This window comes from Pyxicephalus adspersus, chromosome 1 (genome assembly GCF_032062135.1).
Source record: "Pyxicephalus adspersus chromosome 1, UCB_Pads_2.0, whole genome shotgun sequence".
Taxonomy (NCBI): domain Eukaryota; kingdom Metazoa; phylum Chordata; class Amphibia; order Anura; family Pyxicephalidae; genus Pyxicephalus; species Pyxicephalus adspersus.
The window spans coordinates 170807106-170829119 of NC_092858.1; the positions used below are offsets into that span (position 1 = coordinate 170807106).

At 38.5% G+C, this 22014-nt stretch overlaps 1 protein-coding gene across 3 annotated transcripts in view; it reads right to left on the minus strand.

Annotated features, from left to right (window-relative positions):
- Positions 1-2717: 2717 nt before the first annotated feature.
- Positions 2718-22014, minus strand: part of STYXL2 (serine/threonine/tyrosine interacting like 2) — a 45334-nt gene continuing 26037 nt past the window's right edge. For all 3 annotated transcript variants that reach the window (XM_072398379.1, XM_072398381.1, XM_072398380.1), the window contains exons 3-6: positions 16970-17064; positions 12255-12486; positions 9911-10128; positions 2718-6025 (exon numbers count right to left, since the gene is read on the minus strand). In XM_072398379.1, coding sequence (XP_072254480.1) covers positions 3324-6025; positions 9911-10128; positions 12255-12486; positions 16970-17064 — 3247 coding nt within the window. In that variant the 3' untranslated portion in view covers positions 2718-3323. The remainder of the gene's footprint in view (positions 6026-9910; positions 10129-12254; positions 12487-16969; positions 17065-22014) is intronic.

Below are 22014 nucleotides of genomic sequence, written 5' to 3' on the forward strand. Positions count from 1 at the left end.
GAAATATTTCTTTGCATTACCACTGCAGCACAGAGGAAAGTTGAGCTAATCCTCTTTTTCCAGATAGAAGAGGGGGGGGGGGTGCTGAGATCGTTATCTTTAGCTGTGTGCCGCCTGCCCGTTCCCTTCTATCTTGCAAGTTCCTTCTCGCCTAATTGAACATCAGATCTCCACAGCTCTGGTTCACAGCAATCTTTGGGGCCTTGTCAGGGGAAAAAACACACACACGTGGAATTGCAGAAATAGAAAAGCCGAATGATGGACAATGACAGACCGCGAAATGCGTGTTCATTTATTAACTAACGTGCTGGGTGCTTTTTGTAAAAAGACAAAGGCAGAATGTTTGATCTGGCAAACTAGTACACGTTCAACATTTTCAAATTTGCAGATTTTGTTCTAACACCTGGTGGTCCTGGCATGAGGGTCGTTATACGGGCACTTTGTAGGGTGACAAAACTCTGTCTCCAAATTGAACGTCTGCATTGTCACCTGGTCTGGTAATGGAGACTACAAATAGTCGTGAACGTGTTTTTTGCACAAGCACGGCCTGCTGTGGTCACCATCAGGAAACCACATTGAGAAATGCCATGTAGCTATTGCTGAAGTAGATGTGGGCAGAAAAAGACTGGAATAAGGTTGCAGGCGATCACTATCACTGACATGTAAATGAAATAAAGATCTGTTGCCAACTTTCTGCTGACTGGTCTGATCAATTGCCGGTCGGTGTATGTACATGAGCAATGTGCTATTCAATCATTTTTCTCAGGTTTAATCTGATTGTTCCTTATACGACACGACGTGTGTACTTTAGATCTATATTTACCAACACAACCAAAAATGTGTTGTACACTATCAATCATCTGCTGATTTCCCTTTACTTTATATTCAATCATTTTATCAGATAGGAACTGAAAATGGGTCCATGTGTGTCGGGTGTTTCGGGAGTTTTCATTCACTTTGAATGAACAGAATTCATGACTGTTAGATGGCAAGTTGTTATTAATTCTTATCAATTTGTTCCTAGAAATTCTTGTTTAGCTTGTAAAAGAGAAATGACACTGAGAGAGAAATGAAACTTGTGTAATCTTAGGTTTGAGCAAAACAAATGCAGTCTATTCCCATGTCCTTTAGATGTAATTGAAGTGATGAGATCACTGATATACCGGAGATATGCTATGTAATGGCATGGTGGCTTCCATTCTGGTTTGTGTCTGATAAGCCTGGGTTGCCTTGTCCTATTCACACACACATGGGTTGAAGTGCCCCTTCCACTGCAATCTTCTAGGTTTGTGTGCACCTCTTCAATGCTTATCTGAGCGTTACTAATGCAAACCTGTGAAATACAGAATTCCCAACCAATCCTAAGTGCTTGGCTGCCCCTGGCTTCAATGCTGACCTAGAACAAGCATGCAATAATGTCAGCATAGTAAAGTCAGGCTTTTTACACAACTTTTGCATTCATAATTAAAGGTTTTGGATTGGAGTGATTGACAGTCAATTAGTGTTTTGAAAAGAAGAGATCTAAATTCCCTTTAAATGTCCTTTTAAAAATAACTTGCTTCCATTGATGACCTCCTGAAAATGGTAGATGCCTGGCAGACAGAAAAAGTTTTACTTAATTGTCTGGTTATTGTTCAGCTCTTTACATTGTTCATAGCAATGTCATTTACTGACCCTCCCCCAGAGGAGTTTACAATTTACCCTAATATAGTCTAAGCCCAATTTATGGAAACCCAATTAACACAATATGTTTTTGGAGGAAACTCACTCAATGCAGGGGGAACATACAGATTCCATTCTGATAGTGCCCTGGCCTAGTCTTGACATGGAACCCTAGTGCCACAAAGCAAGAGTGAAGGCCTCTCCAAGAACATGTATCCTAAGATGTCCAGGCCAGAAAATGTATAGAATCAGGAATCGGATTTTGAAGGGTTTGCATGGGTATTGCCAAAATGGATAGTATTCAAGTTTCCTCTAGTCAGGGCTCCAGCTTGCTGATGGCTGGGATTTTGTCTGTAGAACTCTTGGAGATATTGGCAAGGAGACAGTTTCTAAGGTTGTTCATTTGTGTTTGTGTATGTGGTAAGGAGTGCCACTAGTACAAATATCCCCTCCCGTGGAACCCCTGGGTTCCCTGTGAATTTGCTGGGGGTTTTTCAAACTGTGGCTGATTGACCTCCCATTGATGATACCTGCATAGTTCAGGGCCAACACCACTTGGTAAAGTCATCTGGATTGCGCTGATTTTTGTTGGGATCACTGGCCACCAATTAATTGTTTTTTGCAGAGATAACTGCAGACCCTAAAATAATTCAATAGTTCCTCAAGACCTGAAAAGGGGTTTTATGGGTTCCTCAGGAAAGAAGGTTGAGAAAGGTTTTACAAGCATGTTAGATACACGCTGGGGATTATGGCTCTCCCATTTCAGGAATCTAGGGGACTGTATCAGGCATTTGATCACTTTAGAGGCTTTACGGTATGAAAGATTGTGTAAGGCCCCTAATATTGAATTGCCATATAGTATAATATATTGTCACTTATAGCCCCCAAGGACGAGCAACCATAATCCCCAACATTGGTTGGTTGTACACCCCCTGACAGATCATCACCTAAATCTGGAACTGAAACTTTATTGCATATACATTTTTCCTCAAGGTGGTCACATTGACATTAATAAAGCCAGAAAACAAGGATTTCAAATAACCGATAGTCACTATCATAGGCAAGAAAGCAAAACATTTTATTGCCAAAATGGTAAACAACATTAAAATAAACATGTAAATTGAGGATTTTCATCAAAAGAATGATAATATTCTCTTCACTTTAGGGCAGGGAGATAAAAAAAATAAATTCATATTTTATTTAACTGTATAAAAATGTGTATTTGGGGGACAGTCAGCAAACACAAGGTATATTGTTATATCCTTGTGGACATAAAATGTGTTGCTGCTCACTTTTGTGCTTGTCAGTGTAAATAGGCCATCATTTCATACAACTATTCCAAATCTTAGGTCAAGCCTGTGGGTCTTATAACCTGATGACTGAGCCAAGTCTTGCAAATTACACCAAGAGATCAGTTCTCCCTAAATAATCTTTGGACTTCAATTTTAACATGTTGTTACTGTCTACTTTATGGAAGTAGCCAGGAAAAATGAGGATGACATATACAGTAGCACAAAATAAATATAATTACTAAACTAGCTGAGAGTCCCAAAATGATGCAAAAAGCTAAATCTAAGCCTAATGGAGATGTTCATAATCCAATGTATATGAATTTGATGAAGATGTGTAATTTTTTAGCAATATAGGTGTTGTAAAATTGTTTAGTCTTCTTCTTTGCGTCTCCGAAGTTTGGCTTTGGTTTCCTCCTGTCGGTTCCTCCAAGCAGCAATAATAGCGTCATCATCATCTGTTTCCTCTACTTCCTTTTTGTTCTTTCTATACCGAGACCATCTTGCTTCAGAACATTGACTTTCCATTGGATCTCCATTTTCTTTGTCCTCATCATCTTCACTCTTCCTAAAGCTTGGTGTGAATTTTCTTTTGGAGCTGAAATCAAATGATTCAGTGTCGCTCGAATCTTCCCGAGCTTGATAACGACTTGTTGTAGATCTCCTAGTGCTAGAAAAATCAAACTCATTCAATCCATTTCTGTCTTCTGAATGGTCACTAAAGTAAGGTTCGGGGCTCTCATCATTCTTCATGTATTGAGAGTTTTGAGCCATTGATTTTTTTACATAGTTGTTTTCTTCTTCTGAGGATGCTGAAAACCTTGAAGAAGATCTTTGGGTATCTCTGTAACTCTGGTAAGATGAAGAAGTATCCTTATCTTGTTCTGTGAACTTCCTGCTGTAATCACCCACAGAATTTGGCTCTCTCTGATAATCTGATCTCTTTGAAATCCTTTCAGAAATGTTCTCACTTTCTGATGTTGTTCTGCTTTCAGTTTTCACATCACTGAGCCATTTGCTAATATTCCTGTCCAGATTGGAGCTTGTATTCCTGGAACTTGAAAATTGGCTACCAAGATAGGAAGCTTTTTCAGTTTTGTCCCACTCTCGACTTGTTGACTGCCGGGAACTCTGAAACTTTGAACTTGACGTGCTCTTCTCTTCTTCTTCCTCATCTTTGTCTTTGGCCTTTTTCTTTTTGAACATATAGCTGCGCTTGTTATCAGACACAACTTTTTCTTTACGGTATTGGGATAATTTTCCTGTGAGCTCCTCTCTCAATTCATTTTCTTTCTGGCTAAGTTTTTTCAGGTCAACATCATCCATGAAGAGCCCATACAAAGGCACACTGGTTTGGGTGATCTTCCTCTTTGCACTCGATATGTTTGTATTTTCACTCATTGAGGTGTTGTAAGACAACACAGAATCTGTACTTTTAAAGTCCCGCTGCTGAAGTCCAGAACCGGATAGGAAAGACCCACCAGCCGCACCAAGTATGGAAGATCTGTCGTCATCTGCTTTTCTTCCAAAATCTCCAGAAGCCACGCTCATAGCTGAAGGAGCTCGGGACATCATCAAAATCTCATTTGTTTTTTGAGCTATGGTTTCATTCACCACATTGGTTATCCAGTTTTGAATACTTGCAATTGCAGCTGCATCTCCTGCACCAGGAGGCAGATTAACTGGAACTAAGGGTACCTGAGCCTGACTTGCCTGAGACACTTGTGATCTGTTACTTTGCATGCTTAACACAGATGCTGCGTCACTTGCACCACTTGCCGACTGGGCACTAGCAAAAAGGGCAGCTAACGGGATAGTACCACTCAATGAACTTTCATTATCCCAACCACAAATTGACTGACTCTCCTCCAAATTCTGCTTGGAACGTTCCAGGAGCTCTGCCCTCCTCTGCCTGCGTTTAACGGTTGCACTATCCTCTCCTTTGGCAAGTTCAACAATTTCATCCTTATTTTCATTGCCCACTTTTTGTTGGTGTTTTAATTTCCATTCTTGGTAAGCTGTTACATCAATGTCTGACTGGCTGGTTTCATCATCCTCTTTTTTCTTGTTTTCATCTTTACTTTGAGAATCAGAAGCTTCTGAGTCCTTTTTGTGGTAACCAAACTGAATTCTTTTAACCTTCCACCTCTCCAGTGGAGTGAGCTTATTCTTGTTATTTTTGCAAAAGTTGAACAAAGAACTTGCCTCTGAGCAAAGACTTTCCTCATCAATGTCCTTGACTCTGCTTTTTTCTCTTTTCTCTGCCTTAGTCTTGGCTTCCTTTTCGATCTCCAAAAGCCTTTCATTCCACATGTCCCAGGTACTGTTGGTAGACACAGAGTCGGACCGCCCTCTGCCCATTCTACTTGCAGCAAACTGCTGTTTTATCATTCGAATCTCCTGTGAAGTAATGCTTTCCACATCGCTTATTTCACTTGGTGAATGTCTTCTCTCGCTCATCATTGAACTTACATCATCTCCAACGTTGAGTGTCTTATATTTACTGTTTTCTTTCTGCCAGTTGTAAATCATCTGCTGGACATAATCTCCATCTGCTTCTTCGGGGAGCATAGGGAGTGGCTCCTTGGTTGGTATTTCTTTAGGTGGAAGCCCTTGTTTTCTTCTCCACTCTTCATAAAGTTTTTCTTCTTCATCTTCATCAATAAGCGTAGGCTGTTTTGAAACAATACTTGACTTTCCCATCGAGCTCATGGCACTGCCCATGTTGCTAGTTGTATCTTCTTCCTCCACTGTGATAGAGTGCGCCTTGGCACCCATAACACTCTCTATGTCTTCTTCTTCCACGACGATGGAATGAGCCTTGGCTTGTATAACGGAACTCTGACTTGTATTGTCGTCATCTTCATCAGGATCAAAATATTCACGTTCCTCGAGCAAGGTTTCATTAAGTTCACGCAGCTGTTTTATAAAGCCGTCATTGGGGTAGATGGCTCGTTTTTTTCGTAAAGTCATCAGAGCTTCTTGGATGGTCATGTGGTGAAAGATCATCAAGTATGCAGCCACCAAGACTGCTGATCGACTCATGCCCATCTCACTGTTCACTAAAACTTTACCTGTAAAAAAAACATTGGAGGTTGTTATTGCTCTGCAAATATTCTAAATACAATATAAATTAAACTTTGTAGAACTTTTGATGGGTTTGTATGGCTGGTTGTGAATGTGAACTGATTTTTCTACTTTCTGGTCCTAGTGTCAATGATCAGAAAGACAAAGGAAATGTCTTCAAAGAAAACACAATGATCCACAAAACTCCCATTGTTCAAAAATGGGAAAGTATAAAAACATGTTCCTAGATTCAGTTCCACGCCACTGGGTGCCGCCATTTTCTTTCTTCTTCTTTCTTCATCTGGCTATATCACCCAGTTTCATACTGCACAGGTATGAGAGGGGGTGATGAAGCCTGCTGAATATGGGAAAATAAAAATGCTGATCTCACTGCCCATGCTTTGTACCTGTTGCAGGTAAAGCCTCTTTCGCTTTCCAATTCTGTCTTTACCGTCATGGCCATACCGGTTTAGTTTGTATGGAGCTACAATCAGCACAAAACAAGCTAACAAACAAACTAGCTACTTGGTTCACAGGTAGGAAATAGATACAATTTACAAGGCCCCACCTATTGTTTTACATTAGCATGGAAGGAAGTTGTGGGCTGTATAGTTGGAGTTTCTTATTAGAAAACCCAGCATACGGTGTCATGGAGGCACATCATGGTTAAAATGAGAAATGTCTCCATTGCACCTCTCCTATCCAGGTCCATAGTGTAAATTGAATATATATTTTACAGCCAGGACAGCTGCCAGGGGGTGATCAGATCCTATCTGGATGCTAGACCACCCTATTGACTTTGTCCACCTACATTGAAGGGCACAAGGTTTTGTCTAAAGCAGGGCTCGTTTATTAGAAAAAAGCCAAAAGTCAAACAAGACAAAAACAAACAAAAAGAAACACAATCCCATCCTACACACTAATCCTATCCCTCCTACAAACATTCCTTTGGGTCTCTATTGACTGGAAACAATACTGATGATTATTTATTAGCTTGTCAGGTGGAAGAGATGTTCTGTTGCTTGTTAGACCCAATCAAATTATTTCCACAACCATAGAGATGATTGTAAAACTGCTTTAGATCAATAGATAAATAAAGTCTGCTAATGCCTCTTAACCTTGGATTATGTTTATAGACAAAGAGATCATTTACACCATCAACCTCCATTGTCTGGTCTCATCTTGTGTCTCTGTGCCTGCTCCAGGTTTTAGAACAAGGACACATGTCATTAGACCATTCCTTTATGTTTTTATACTTTTAATTCTACTGATTAAGTTGATCTAAATCTTCACTGGATAATATTTTATGTGCACATACACAATTTGATCACACAAGCTGATTTATTGCAGCCTCTTAGCCACTTCTAATTACATGCACTTGCTCCAGCACCGGCTGCACATTGTTGCTTTGGACCAGCACACTGACGCTGGTGGAACATGCCTGAGTAATGTGCCTCAGCATGGCTGCTTGTGGTTCCCTCCCAGGGGCGAGTGACAACGCAGGAGACCAATTTGGAAACAGTTGTCAACCCATAATAAGCAAATCCTGAGCAAGGACCTTCATGGTAGGGCTGACCAGGCACTCTTATAATGAAAGCTGCAAAAAAATACCCAAAAACTATGAAAATGACTTTAACACGTTAGAGTTTAACTAAGATTTTTGCACTTCGATTCAAATTAAACTGTTGACAGCTAAATGTTTTATTTTGTTTGGAGAACCTGTGTAAGGTAACAAGAAGTGTAATGTAATTTTCCGGCTGAATGCTCCAGCTTGTTCCACCCTGAGTTATATTCAGCTGGGGTTCTGCAGTAGCACACAGTAACTTGTGTGAGTTTAGGTGCAAATTCCAACTGCTTCCAGAAAACCAAGATTTGACTCTAAATTGTATTATTATTCGGCAATTTTATTTTTATCCTTTGTTATTGTTACGCCTAAAATATCGCTGAAACCCCTGATGATTCATCACCCAATTTCAGGTCCGTCAAGCAGCAGCAGGGTATTTTTATCCATTCTGTGGACACAGGGGCCTCTCTCTCCGAGAAGGGACTGGTGGCAGCTCTGTGGTGTGCATGGCTCTGCTTATGAACAGAACAGCAGCCTATGTGTACATAGGAATGTGGAACCAGCATGGGGAAAAATAATGAATGCTTACAAAGCTGTATTTTCATTGATGGAGCCAATGTACTGTCCAGCCTAAAAGTTTAGTAAAATCTAGACAAGTAAAAATGTATTCTTGTCTCCTCTCTCTAATCCTCTCCTTTTGTCACCCCCTGTTCCCCTTAGTCTTCTCTCCTATCCTCTCTTATCCATCCTTTCACCCCATGTCACCTGTCCTCCCCTCTTTCCCCTGTCTCCTCGCCAACTCACATTTATCTTCTTTCATATTCTCTCCTTTTCACCCCTTGCCACCATCTTATGTGCCCTTCCTTCTCTTTCCTATCCTTTTTGTACCTCAAATCCATTATCTCCCCTACTTTACCCTCTTCACCTACATTCCATCTCCTGTCTTCTCTTATTTTCCATGGTCTACTTTCATTCTCAGTTCTTACATCTCTCGTCACCTCCACTCCTTGCATTACCTGTCCCCTCTATTACTTCTTCTACTTCCACTTTCTTCGACTCGTCTGTACTGATCTTATCTCTGGCCCCTTCCTCCCTGCTTCTCTCCTATGACCTCCTCTTTCATTCTCTTTCTTTTATCTCTTGTTACCTTTATTCATTTTCAGTTTTATGTCCTCTTCTCTTTCCTTCTTTAATCTCTTGTGTCTTCCATGTGAGCTTCTTTTCTCATTTCTTGTCCCCACCATTCATCTAATATTTCCTTCTATCATATCTTGTTCCCTATATCCTTCTCTTCTCTCCACCTATCATCTTATTACCCTCTTCCTTCTCTTCCATCTTATCCTTTCCTTCTATTATCTATTACTCCTTTCCTCCCTTTTGTCTCTTGCCGCATCTTTTCCTTTCCTCCAATCATCTCTTGTCCCATCTTCCCCTTTCCTCCCAACCTCTCTTGTCCCATCTTCTCCTTTCCTCTGGACATCTCTTGCCCCATCTTCTCCTTTCTTCTCAACCTCTCTTGCCCTATCTTCTCCTTTCTTGTCAACCTCTCTTGTCCCATCTTCTCCTTTTCTTCTGGACATCTCTTACCCCATCTTCTCCTTTCCTCCCATCATCTCTTATCCCATCTACTCCTCTTCTCTGTTCCTCCATATACTTTTGTCTCCTTGTTCCTCCTTCTCCTTTCCTTCAAACCTCTCTTATCCCATCTTCTCCTTTCCTCCCATCATCTCTTGCCCCATCTTCTCCATTTCTCCAATCATCTCTTGTCCCATCTTCTTCTTTCCTCCAATCATCTCTTATCCCATCTACTCCTCTTCTCTGTTCTTCCATATACTTTTGTCTCCTTGTTCCTCCTATTAGCTCTTGCCTCCCTGCTCCTCTTTCCCATTCTGCAGTCATATCTTGTCCCCTCTTATCTTCTCTCCTATCTTTTCTTGTCCCCTCTTTTTCTCCTGTTACCATCTCTTGTCCCCTCTCCTCTCCGCTGTCTTGCTCCCTCTTCTCTCTTCCTCCTATCCCTTATTATCTTCGACTCTTTTCCTCTACTTCTCCTTTCTCTATTCTACTTAAATCTTCTCTGCTACCACAAACTTTTTCCCCCCATACCTCTCCCACACTCTACTCTCACTTAGCTTTATTTATAACACACGTATTCACCTGTCTACGTTAAGCTTTGTTAGTATATGTGAAACCTGTCAAGAAGCTTTTTGAATTGGAAGGATATAGATGGATAGAAAAGAGTGGAATCTACAGCTGTCAGATCTAGACACAGCCATTCTGCCATCATCCACCGACATGCCAATTGTACATTCACAATAATTTTACTTACCCCTATATGTGAGCAAAGCTTCATCAAGGAACTCAGCAGCTGGTCTAAAAAACTTTGAGATGTCACATTCGGGAAAGTCATCGATTTCAACGCCCAAGTACTGGACCTCCATGCCAGTGTAGAATTCAGGTCCAGTAAACACAGTGGTGTTGTGCCCAGCATTTAGAATGTGAGTGATGCCCATCCGCTTCAGGCGCCCCTTGTTGACAGCCACGCTCCTAAAATTTAAGTGAAGGATAGACACTCGTAAAGGTCATGTGATCCTCTGCCACTGTTCAAATAGGTTTAAGAAATTAATTGGTTAGTATACCCAAAAGTGCTGTCTTATTTATTGGTGAAGAAGGTTAGCTCAGATAGACCCTGATTTCCTTTATGGCTTGGGCATTCAACAGCCAGCTCTTCCTTCTGTATTTCTCAACTTCTGTTGGGTGTTCCTACCTACTTTTATGTGTTCCGAATTCCTCCTGTAGCATGCTACACAACAGAGGTAAAAACATTAAATTAAAAAGCGGGTGCAAGCCCTCAGAATGGGCAGAACAGGTGTACAGACCCAGGAACTTAGAACAGGGCTGGTGAGAACCTTTCATAATGGGCAAAGTAGGTGTGGAGACCCAAAAACTCAGCACAGAAATGGTGGTAACCCTTAATGGGTACAGAAGATGTGCAGATCTAGGAACTCCGCACACGAATGATGGGAACTCTACATAATAGGCACAACAGGTGTACAGACCCAGGAAAATAGCACAGGGCCGGTGGTAACCTCCATAATGGCACAGAAGGTGTCCAAACCCAGGAACCCAGCACAGGGATCAAGGCAGCCCTTCATATTAGGCATAGGTGTACAGACCCAAAACCTCAGCACAGGGCTGGTGATAACCCTTCATATTGGCTTGGGCATTTAACATGCTTGCTGTAATTCTCAATTCTCTGTCCAGTTTTGTGTGTTCCAAGCTCCTCCTGTAACACGCTGCATAACAGAGGTATAAAAAAATATCAAAAAGGGATGGTGCAGACCTAGGAACCCAGCACAGGACTGGGGGGAACGCCTCAGAATTAGCATAGCAAGTGTACCAACCCAAAAACTCAATACAGGCTGTAAAATGGACTGTACATAGCGGCCATTTACAATCATTAGGCCAACTCTAGCTGTCATTTGTTCTGGGAAGGAGACAAAAGAGCATAATAAAGTGGAGCAGAAGCTTGAATTATGGAAAAGAAAGATGAAAAAATATAACAGTGAAAAAAAGCTGAAAAGATAAAGTAAGAAGAAAAGTGAAATCTTTTATTTATATCTGGAATGCAATTCATATTAAATACAGCATGATCTCCTATGTCCTCCTATGAAATGTATATATATAAAGATATATCATTATCGGTCTCGTGGCCTCATTGTCTGAGCTTGGCCTGCTGATTTTTGATTCACGCTTCAGTTGTAACAATATTAGTAAATAGAGTCGTATTCCGGAGATCAGAGTCCCAGCAATGGGCAATCTCCAGCCCTATTACAGAATAATGTGCAGCATAAAGGTGGGATGCAGCGCATTATTATAGTGTTATAGGAGGATATTATTCAGCGGTCAGCCACCATCCCCAGACATGATCAGCAGATGTGCAACGTTCTACTGATATGAGGCCAGGCATCTGTAGAATGGATAATATCTATCTATTGATTATTCCATATCAGTTCATTAGCATATGGATCAGCTTCTATCTATCTATCTATCTATCTATCTATCTATCTATCTATCTATACCTATAATATACTGTATCTAATATAAATATAACATACCTATGTCTGTGAGGGTATTCATTCATCCAGGTCATTGTATCTCTAATAATAGTTAGTCACAGTTGAATGGGACCTATCATACATTCACTCTATGTATCTCTTTTTTTATTATATTATACTATAATTATGCTTTTATCTCATGCACAACAATTTATCCTATTTCTTATATCTATTTATATTATTTATAAACCATACCAATTTCTCTATCTATCTATCTATCTATCTATCTATCTATCTATCTATCTATTTATCTATCTAACACCTCTCATACATTCATTTTTTTCTATATAATACTATAATTACGCTTTTATCAATGGCTCAACAATCTATTTATCTTATTTCTATAATATGTCCATTTCTCTCCATGATACATTTACATTTATTCTATCCATTTTTTTTCTGTCCCTTTACCTTTTCTTACATTTGTACTTTAATTATCTTTTTATCTCATTCACAAAAATCCAATGTATGTATCTATCTAGCTATCATAGACTGATCTATTGATTGATCTATCATTTATCTATACTTCCATCTCCGATTACGGCCTGAACTCACTTTTCTGCAATGAAGACGTTAGGCCAGACTTCATCCACCTCATTCAGGGGGTGGTCTAGGTGGTCTTTCAGCAGTTCTCTCTGTAGATCCATGACGCAGGGGGTGTTGAACAAGCTGCGATCATCGATCTTGTCCTTGACTCGGTTATATAGATCCTCCACCAGCAGCTGTTCCGGGGACTCCAAGAGCTCGGGGCTCAGTGGCTCTATCTTCACCTCTTTGGTTTTCAGCTCTGTAATGGGAGGAAGCCAAAGGTTCTGTAACTTCTGATTGATACAATGTGCGTGGTGCGTGGTCATGCATTGGTGTTCTAGGGGTCACACAAAGAGATCACTGATCTAAAATGTCCCATCTTAAAGTGGACCAATCAAAATGATGTAAACCCTGAGTAAAGGCCATTTGGTGAGAACATTTTTGTGTTTTACGTCATTATTCTACAAGCATAGAATATAAATATGTATTAAAGTTTTAAAGTAAAGATAACAGAGATTGTTGATCCAGGGAACATCCAATTGCTTCATGGAATCAGCTAGGAATTTTTTTCACGTTGGAGTAAATTGTGCCAGGTTTTATTTTGCCTTCGTCTGGATCAACTATGTCTATAGGGGTTTTATTGGGGATTTATTTATTTGCCTAGTGGTTGATCTTGATGGACCTATTTATTTTTTCAACCTAACTGACTATGTAACTACCTAACTATTATAGACGGCATATAGCCTTGTGGCCATTTTAATTCACATTACAGACATGGACTACTTGTCATTATCAGTAAACTTGTCTGGCCACACAGCCATCACTGGAGCGCATGTAGATTGTGCATTTCCTGCAGCCCATTTTGTAGCAACTCCTTGCCCACATGTGATGAAGACCAGAAGTGATGGCTGCATTGCATTTCCCAGGGCATTATTCCTGCTTGTAACAACACTTGACCATGCCTGCATAATGAATGTTGTAATCTATATTGGAAGACCATGGGTGACAACAAAGGAGCCTATTGAGAGACAGAAACAGATGTTGTCATTCTATAACAGGAAGCAATAAAAAAACCTTCATGGTAGGACCACCAGGTGTTATTTTAATGAAAGCTGACCATTATTAAAGGTTGACAATTATTTTTCCCAATATGACTAGGTATATCTATTTTAAACTGTTTTCAACTATTAGCCTGGAGTTCAACTTCCACGTTGCAGTGACTGCATCTTACTGCCTCACTTGACACTTTTATGGGTCATGTCAGACCTGTCTAGAAACAAGAGATTCTCCATAAAACTAAACCAAGCCATCTCAGCAGTCTTTACTCCAATCACAGCTTTATCTGGCATTGTAAGTTCTTACTTTTAGAACTGGGGGTAAAGTCCCCCATGAAGTCCCCAACAGCTAACTTATGATTTAACTTTCCAGCAACCAGACAAAACCAAAGTGCGGAGGTGTCTTTTTTCAGCGGCTCTGATATTTATAGGATTCTTTTCCTGCCCTTTCAAATGTGACAAAAGAAAACCAATTCAATGAATTCTCTATGCATTGGATTCTTTTTAAAATTAATATTTTTCCAAAAATACGTCTGTACAATCCTCTTGGTAATGCAGGTAAATTATCCGGTTCCTATGTGGTACAATGACTTAGTTCTTGCTCTTTTATTATAGATTTTCACCATCCACCCCTTCTTGTGTTATATTATTATATCTGTGTGTTCTTGAAGAATTCCTCATTGTGTCTTGGCTCGGCACCAAGTCTTCCATAGACTGCATTTATTACACTGACATTTACTATCATGTTCCTGTCTGGAAGTCAAGGTTCCCTCTAATTCTCTGGCTCCGACTTTTATAGCCAAACGTGCAGCTACAATCAACATTATAACTACATTCGGGCCCAAGTGGACCTGTCATGAACAGGCAATTTCACTTTAGAATGGTGGTGTTTGTGAAAAGCTCATCCCTCTAAGCAAGCTGCACTCATTTCCCCAGTGCAGGAGTCTACTTTTGATGTCCGAGTTTATCCAGGTAGGTAATATGTTTGCCCCCCATTATTGTCACAATGCAGTGTTCTGCCCGGTGATTGGTTGTTCAGGCCTGATAATTGTCAATGAGGAGGTCACATGCACCCCAATACCCAAAAGCCCCACTCAATCAAGTGCCCTTTATTCCTAAAGAGCAGATTGCTGTCAGGGAGATTGGTGAATATACCATGTTAAGGGGGTGAGCTATTGGCAGACACTAATTGCCCTCATTTTGCACATGACAAAGGGCTTCATTTATTAAAGTTATCCAAGTCTAGAGAAGATAGACTATCATGGGTCCAGCAAAACCTGGAACTGAGTTTTTAAAAATCAAGTGCTAAATGCTTTATATTTTGGGCCAGATCTCTTCCCGGTTGGCTGGATCTCCAGGTTATCCCATCATAGTCTTATCTTTTCCAGTCTTGGAGAGCTTTAATAAATCAGACCCAATAGCCCTGATTTATTAAAGCTCTCCATAGCTGAAGAGAATAGACTTGCATTACTGAAGCTGGGTGATCCAGCAAACCTGGAATGGATCTGGTCCAGGGTTCAAATTATTTGCCAGAAAATAGCAAATGACTTTTAGGATATATTCCAGGTTTGCTGGATGACCCAGCTTCACTGATGAAAGTGTATCCTCTCCAGCCTTGAAGAGCTTTCAGAAATCAGGCCCAATGTCTCTTTAAATGTATTTCCCATGCCTATATGGTATGCAGTGTGTAAGTATAACACTTCCAGGTATTTATAACCTTTCATCAGAATCTATTTATTAAGCAGTAAATCTGACATTCACCAAATAATCTCTTTTGGTGAATTTTCCAGGTTCCTGTGTTTCAATGGCAGTAGTTGATTCTCCCCCGAGGAATGTTTACGTGAATATCAGGTTTATTGTAATATCAAGTGACCCCATTGAGATCACATCACCCTCCTGACTGACCTTTTTTTGCTTTTTTTCTCTTTAAAGAAAAACTGAACTAAAAAGTGCCTAAAAAAAATAAATACACTTACCTTCAATCCCGCAGGGCAGTCCGATCCATGTCTTCCATCGGGTCCCGGCATCCGTCTTAGTGCCCGTGCTCCGGGCGGCGCCATCTTCTCCTCTTTTTCCGGGTTCTACTTCCTACGTCATCCGGCCCAAGATCGGAAGATGAGGTGATGTAGAATGAAAAAAAAAACTTGACAATCTCACTGTGTATGCGCGAGATCGGCACGTTTTTCTCTTAGCACGTAAAGGCTCCTTCTGCGAATGCCTTAGATGCTCGGGCATGCGCAGAAGGAGCACCCAAAAGTCTCCCGGGATGCGTTATGTAGCTTTGGTCAACAAACTCAGGCCTTTAAGCCAGATAAGGCCTAGCCGGTAGTTTGTCCTGGCCTAACGCCTCCTGGCTGATCCGGCCGGCAACCTGCGGCAGAGCTGGAACAAACTACCGGAGCTCCGGATCCGCATGCGACTCTTGAGCCTCCATGTGGTGGATCCCCTCCCTATTTACCCCGGCCAGTGCTAACATGTCCGTCGCTGGGGTAAATAGGGAACATTACCTCTCCTCCGTATGCATTGTGGAGAAGAGGGATTTCCCTTCAGGGGGTGCTTCTGGTGGGGGTGGAGCTATTAGGGCAAGACTTGAGAGAGAGCCCGGCCTAGTGTGCTCCTGCCTACCCCTAAAATGGCCTAGTGGCCAAAAAAGTTTGCTGACCTCTGGCCTAGGTGGTGCTGCACCCTTTTTTTTTTTTTTTTTTAAAAAGGATGTTGCACCCAAAAAAAAAAACAAACAACAGCATTTTTATTTACCATAAAAGGGATGTCTACCCTTTTATGTAAAGTGAAATTTCTGAGTTTAGGTACGCTTTAAGTAGGGCCCCATCATTATGCACTAGGGCAAAACTGTGCCTTCTCCCAAAAGGCTCCTTAAAGTAAAAAATAGGGTACAAGAAGGAGAGGACAGGTGAGAAGTTGGGCAGCCAATCTCAGCCTAGGTAAGAGGGAATACATATAATATTAAAAATATCTAAAATCTGTTGCCCCACCTGCACTATTGATATTTTAATGATAAATCCCAACACATGATCCTTATTACTTAGAGACTTAGAACCAATAAACATTCAGGATCATAAAGTCAATGCCTGGTTTGGTTCTGTGAAAGGTGTACAAGTATAGAGCAGAGGCCCTTCTGTACGTTATATGTATTCTCTCCTTGTCACAATGTGAAATGTTTTCTTGATCCCTCCTGAGTTGTAATTAGCAAGGCCACATCCCAACAATAGACAAAGTTTTTGGCGAATAACCAGGTAACGGCACTTTTGAAGCTAATAAAGATATTTTCCAAACGTGTGACTAAAAGTATCTAGAAACAAAAAAGTATCTCCTTGTCACAAATTATGAGCCCACCGCCCAGCCATAAGACCCCCTGGGAGGCTGACTGGTCTCCTTCCTGAGCTGTGGTCCGGTAACTAACCCTTATATGACAATTTTAGGGAGAAAGACAGGAGCGAGGGCGGCTACACAACCTGACATTCTGACGGGGAGGAAATACAAGCAAATAATCAAACACCAAGTAATCTCTGACAAGTAAGGCTGCACTGCTATGACAATTTTAAATAACAAGCAGCTAAAATATTTCATACATTGGGATGCCAGGTAGTAGCAAGCATTGAGTATGCACTGCACCTGCTATATTTTAGGTCTCTTTGAAGTGTGTTTTAATACCAGCTGGACGTTTACCTTCATTTATTATCTTCTTGGCTGCCACGGAGGATGACAGGTGAATGGGCTCCATAAAGATACTCTCCGTATAGGCGCTGGAAATGGTGGAAAAGCTGCAAATATAAATGTAAAGTCTATAAGTCACATGCTTCCATCAATTGCATCTTAGATGTCAGGATTTCATTGCATGCTATACATAGAGAAACCCTTGCAGATCATCAGTGTTCATTCGTATTGCTTTTATTTTATTCTATTTTTTGTATTAATCTGTATTAATATTCTTTATTATATAAACTTTAATCCTTACATATTCCTTCTTTGCACATTTTTTTGCAAAATACATTTTTAAAATTGCTTCCTGTATTAAAAAATGTTTTAAAAACATTCTGTGGTGATGTATCCCATCATAAAATAAATATTAATATTGGCAGGATTGGCCCTTAAACTCTGAGCACAAAAAATAAATTAAATATAAAAGATAAATATTAAATTATATTTTATTATAACTTCTATTATAAATAATATAATTCTATATGCATCAAAATCCTCTTCATACACAGCTATCACAGTATAATTAATATATTGTATCACTAGATATGGAATGCACAGAGCAGAGCTGTGGGAGGGGCCCATCAGGCTCCACCCACTACAAGCTGCCTCCAGAAAACTACAGAGGGGCGGAGACTAGACCAGTCACCCTGCTTTAGAAGACAGAGGAGCACTGACCGGTCCTTATAACAGGAAGTTCCTGCATAAAATTTCACATCAGATTACTGCACAGAGATACACCCAGAGATTCAAGTCGGAATAGACATGGCGCTTGTATTTAAACAATATTGGCCTGGCTGTCTCCAACCACAATTCATTGCAAGTTATTGATGCAGAACAAACATTCCACAATTCTGAACTTCTGATTTACATAAATGATCTGGTTCTGTAATTTAGAGCCAGGCAACCAGCATTTACAATAGTAGATGGAGGTCAGGTGGTGGCAGGCTCCATGTTTTCTCAGCCCAGGCTTTCATGCGTCATTGACAGGCCGTAATTAACAGTTTCCACAACGACCCAAAATATTTTCAGCTGGCCGAGGAGATGTCGGTGAGGAGGGCTGGTGATGAGGAGAGACTAATCCCGGGGAGTTATATATTAAAGCGAGCTTGTGGTGGTCAGCAGTGATTCCCCTTTTGCATTAGCGGTTGGCATGGAAACGGCTCTTTTCTTGACACTTAAAAGTAGCAGCCGATCTTTTTTTTTTTTTTTTTGATTATTACAGAGAAACAAAACAAGAATAAACAGAACCGTATTCAGGAACACACAAAATAAATTCCTCGATGAGCTTTAACATTGACGGCGATGAATAAAACATAACAGGAGCGTTATTAGGAATAAAAGGAAATGTTACATATGTATATACAATATTTACACATCAGTGCTGTACATGGGAAGAGAAATAGAAATAAAGTGCCCACCAATCAGAAACCTTTATATATCTCTTTATAAATCTTTATATATAAATTGTCTCATGTTTTTTCCATTCCTTCTCATACCTATTACATGTCTATTCTTCTCTATACATATTATTATTTTTATCATTACACAATATATATATCGCCAACATATTACGCAGCGCTGAACAAAGTCCATAGTCATGTCACTACATACATACATTTTTATTCATCAAACTCAAAAGCTAGTTAGTTACAAATCTGATGTTTATCTATCTATCTATCTATCTATCTATCTATCTATCTATCTATCTGTCTGTCTATCTATCTATTATCTATCTATCTATCTATCATCAATATCTTTCAATTTTTGTTTCTTTCTTTCTCTTTCTTATCTATGTCTGCATTTCCTTCTCTTTTTATTTTCTTTCTTTCTTTCTCTTTTCTTTTTTTAAACTTTATTTCTCCTCTCTCTCTGTATCTTTCTTTTTACTCTATTTTTTTCTGCTTCTCTTTATTTATTAATTTCTATTTTTGTTTCCCTCTCTCCTATCACTGTCTCAATTTATTTCTTTCTTTTTTTTTTTTCTTTCTTTCTTTCTTTCTTTCTTTCTTTCTTTCTTTCTTTCTATTTCTTACTTTCTTTGCACTGTTTTGTCTACATAATGTTCTATCTATATATATATCTATGAATATTTTTAATTATTATTAGCTTCAATAGCTATATATCCATATATCTATATCTCATACCTAATATTTTTCTTTTTTCTATCCTTCTCTATACATATCTATCCTTTATTTATCATAAATAAAATTATATATATATATTCTTTTAATCATCACATTCCTTAGTCTACAGAATCCATTTGTTCATCTCATTTCTATAATATACTCATTTCTCTCTACCTCAATATTCTATGCACTATTCTGTCTCCATAATCTATCTATCTATCTATCTATCTATCTATCTATCTATCTATCTATCTTTACTTCATATCTATCCATGGTTCTCATTCCTATACATACATATACATCTATTTTATTTCTATAATGCACTCTCTACCTCAATATTCTATGCAATAATCGCTCTATAATACAATATATATGTATGTATATATATATATATATATATTATCTGTATCAGTTTTTATTGCTTCCTGATTTTGTTAGAGTTCCATATATATATGTTCTCTCATTGTTGGCTACAGTTTCCTCTGCAAGTCTTCAAACACTCTTTGCTGCCCATTTGCTGTTTCCTCCATCTTTAAACTTGTGCAGATCACCAGCAAATTTCCATTGCCAAGGAACACGCAGGATATCTATGAACGACTTTCTTTTAATGAATCCAAGTCAGCCTTGCGTAGTTACATGATAAAACATATCTTTTATTCCCTCTCCATCACCTCCATGCATGGTGTGGTTCCTAGTAAAAGGTTAATCTATAGGGATATTATTTTTTTTTATGTTTTTTATTTATTTGTTTTTTTATGTTGTTATATTTTTTGTTTTTTAATTATTTTTTATGTTTTTCTCAGCAGTAGCCTGATTCTTGTACCCTTGTATCTGGTTACATTCCAAGTTCCAATTATATGCATGCCAAAATGGTCAGCGACGTACACAACCTTGGTACGAAAATACATCACAAGGATAAATTTTAAAAAGGAAAAAGGAAAAAAAAATCCTGTTTCTGCAGTGGAAATAATGGCAGGGGATTCAATCAGCCAGCGCTGGTGGTTTTTGTATCCAAGGTGACAGAAATAGCCCTACACATTCATCATTTTATATATTACCAACGGATCGATACCAGGGTAGCCATCTGGATACAGGTCGAGAGGGAAGGATCATCAAGGCTTGTGTTTTTTCATGTCAGTCACAAAGCATTCTGGGAGTTGGGGAGATGGACGCCTCATCCTGTGTTTTTAGCCCAGCTTTTCTCAGAAGAGAATTAAAGGGCAGAAAATGCCAGATTTTTTTTTTCAAAAAACCGCAAAAAAAATACTGCCTTTCCTTCATAGATAGAAAATATATATCTGATTTTTTTTTGTAGAGCCAGCTGGCTTACATTATTTCATTTTATTATAATAATAATATAAACAACAAAATAATATTATAGCAATAAAATAATTTATATTATTATGTTGATATTTAAAAAAATCATATCTTTATGCATTTTTTTTATTATTACTTTGCATTATACTTTTAAAATCTTTTACAAGATTATTGTTTTTATTATTTAAATATTTCTTTGCCAGGACTTTAAGATAAAAGGAAAGTAATGAAAATGAAAAATGTAATTTAATAATACCAAAAAATGTAATTTAATAATACCAAAAAAAAAATTGAAAATAGGTAAAGGTTTCATAGAGACCTCACAGCTTTGCAAATATATATATATATATATATATATATATATATAATATTAATGCATACAATATATATTAATAAATAGGTTATAATATGTATATATATATATATATACACCTTTTTTTAAATGAAATGAAGTACATAAAAGCAATCAAAATCTCTCTCTATATATATTGCTATAATGGTACTGTTGTTTGGTTGTGCATGTACCAGTGAATACAATTTTGTCCGTTTTGTCAATTTTCTAGCAAGAACCGTTAACAATTGCAGGCTGTCCTAATATGACCATGCCGGTACATACAGATTATTACTGGAAAACACAAGCTATAACCAATGAGCCACCCATTCCGTGCAGGAACATCACAACTGGTAATAAGTGTGGTTGTAAACTGGACCCACAATATGAAATTTTTAGCAAACAGATGTGTTTACATGTTCCATTCTGCAAATTAATAAAGACCAAGTAAATCAAAGGATTTATTTATTATCAAAATCCACTGTGAGCTTTTTTTCCTTTTTTTATACACTAAATAAATAATAAGTAATACATTTGTACAAAATAGATACTTTTTCTCCAGAATAGAAGAATAGAATTTTCGTTAATATTTCAAAGGCATAATATAGTATAGTACTGAAAATTGTACAATGAATAAAAATAATATATATATATATATATATATATATATATATATATATAGTTATAAACTCTTGGGCAGGGTCCTCTCCTCCTCCTATGTCACTGTCTCTATCTGTCTGTCATTTGCAACCCTATTTAATGTACAGTGCTGCATAATATGTTGGTGCTATATAAATCCTATTTATTAATATTTATATTAATAATAATTATATTATAATTATAATTATTAATATATATGTATATTTTGGGTGATATGAAGCTTACAATGGTAGAAAAGTTTATTTTCATATTCATTTATAATTATGGATTAGATATTCATATATTTGAATTTAAAAAAAATAATATCTTTTACATAATGTAATTAGGGCACGATCTGCATGATTTCAGAATGTCCTTCCTGTATTTTTTTATTTTATTTTTTTATATGTTGTGTTTCATATAATTTGAAGATGATTGTAAGAGACAGATGTGCTGATACAAATAGGGGACAGTCCAATGCTTCAATGTCTATGGCAGTCATTGACCTGGAACAAGTATGGAGGACAACAGTTTAGACTTTTCAAGGTGCAGTTGTTCTCCTGGCTTCATTACCTAGTAGGTCATTACCTTGGAGAAAG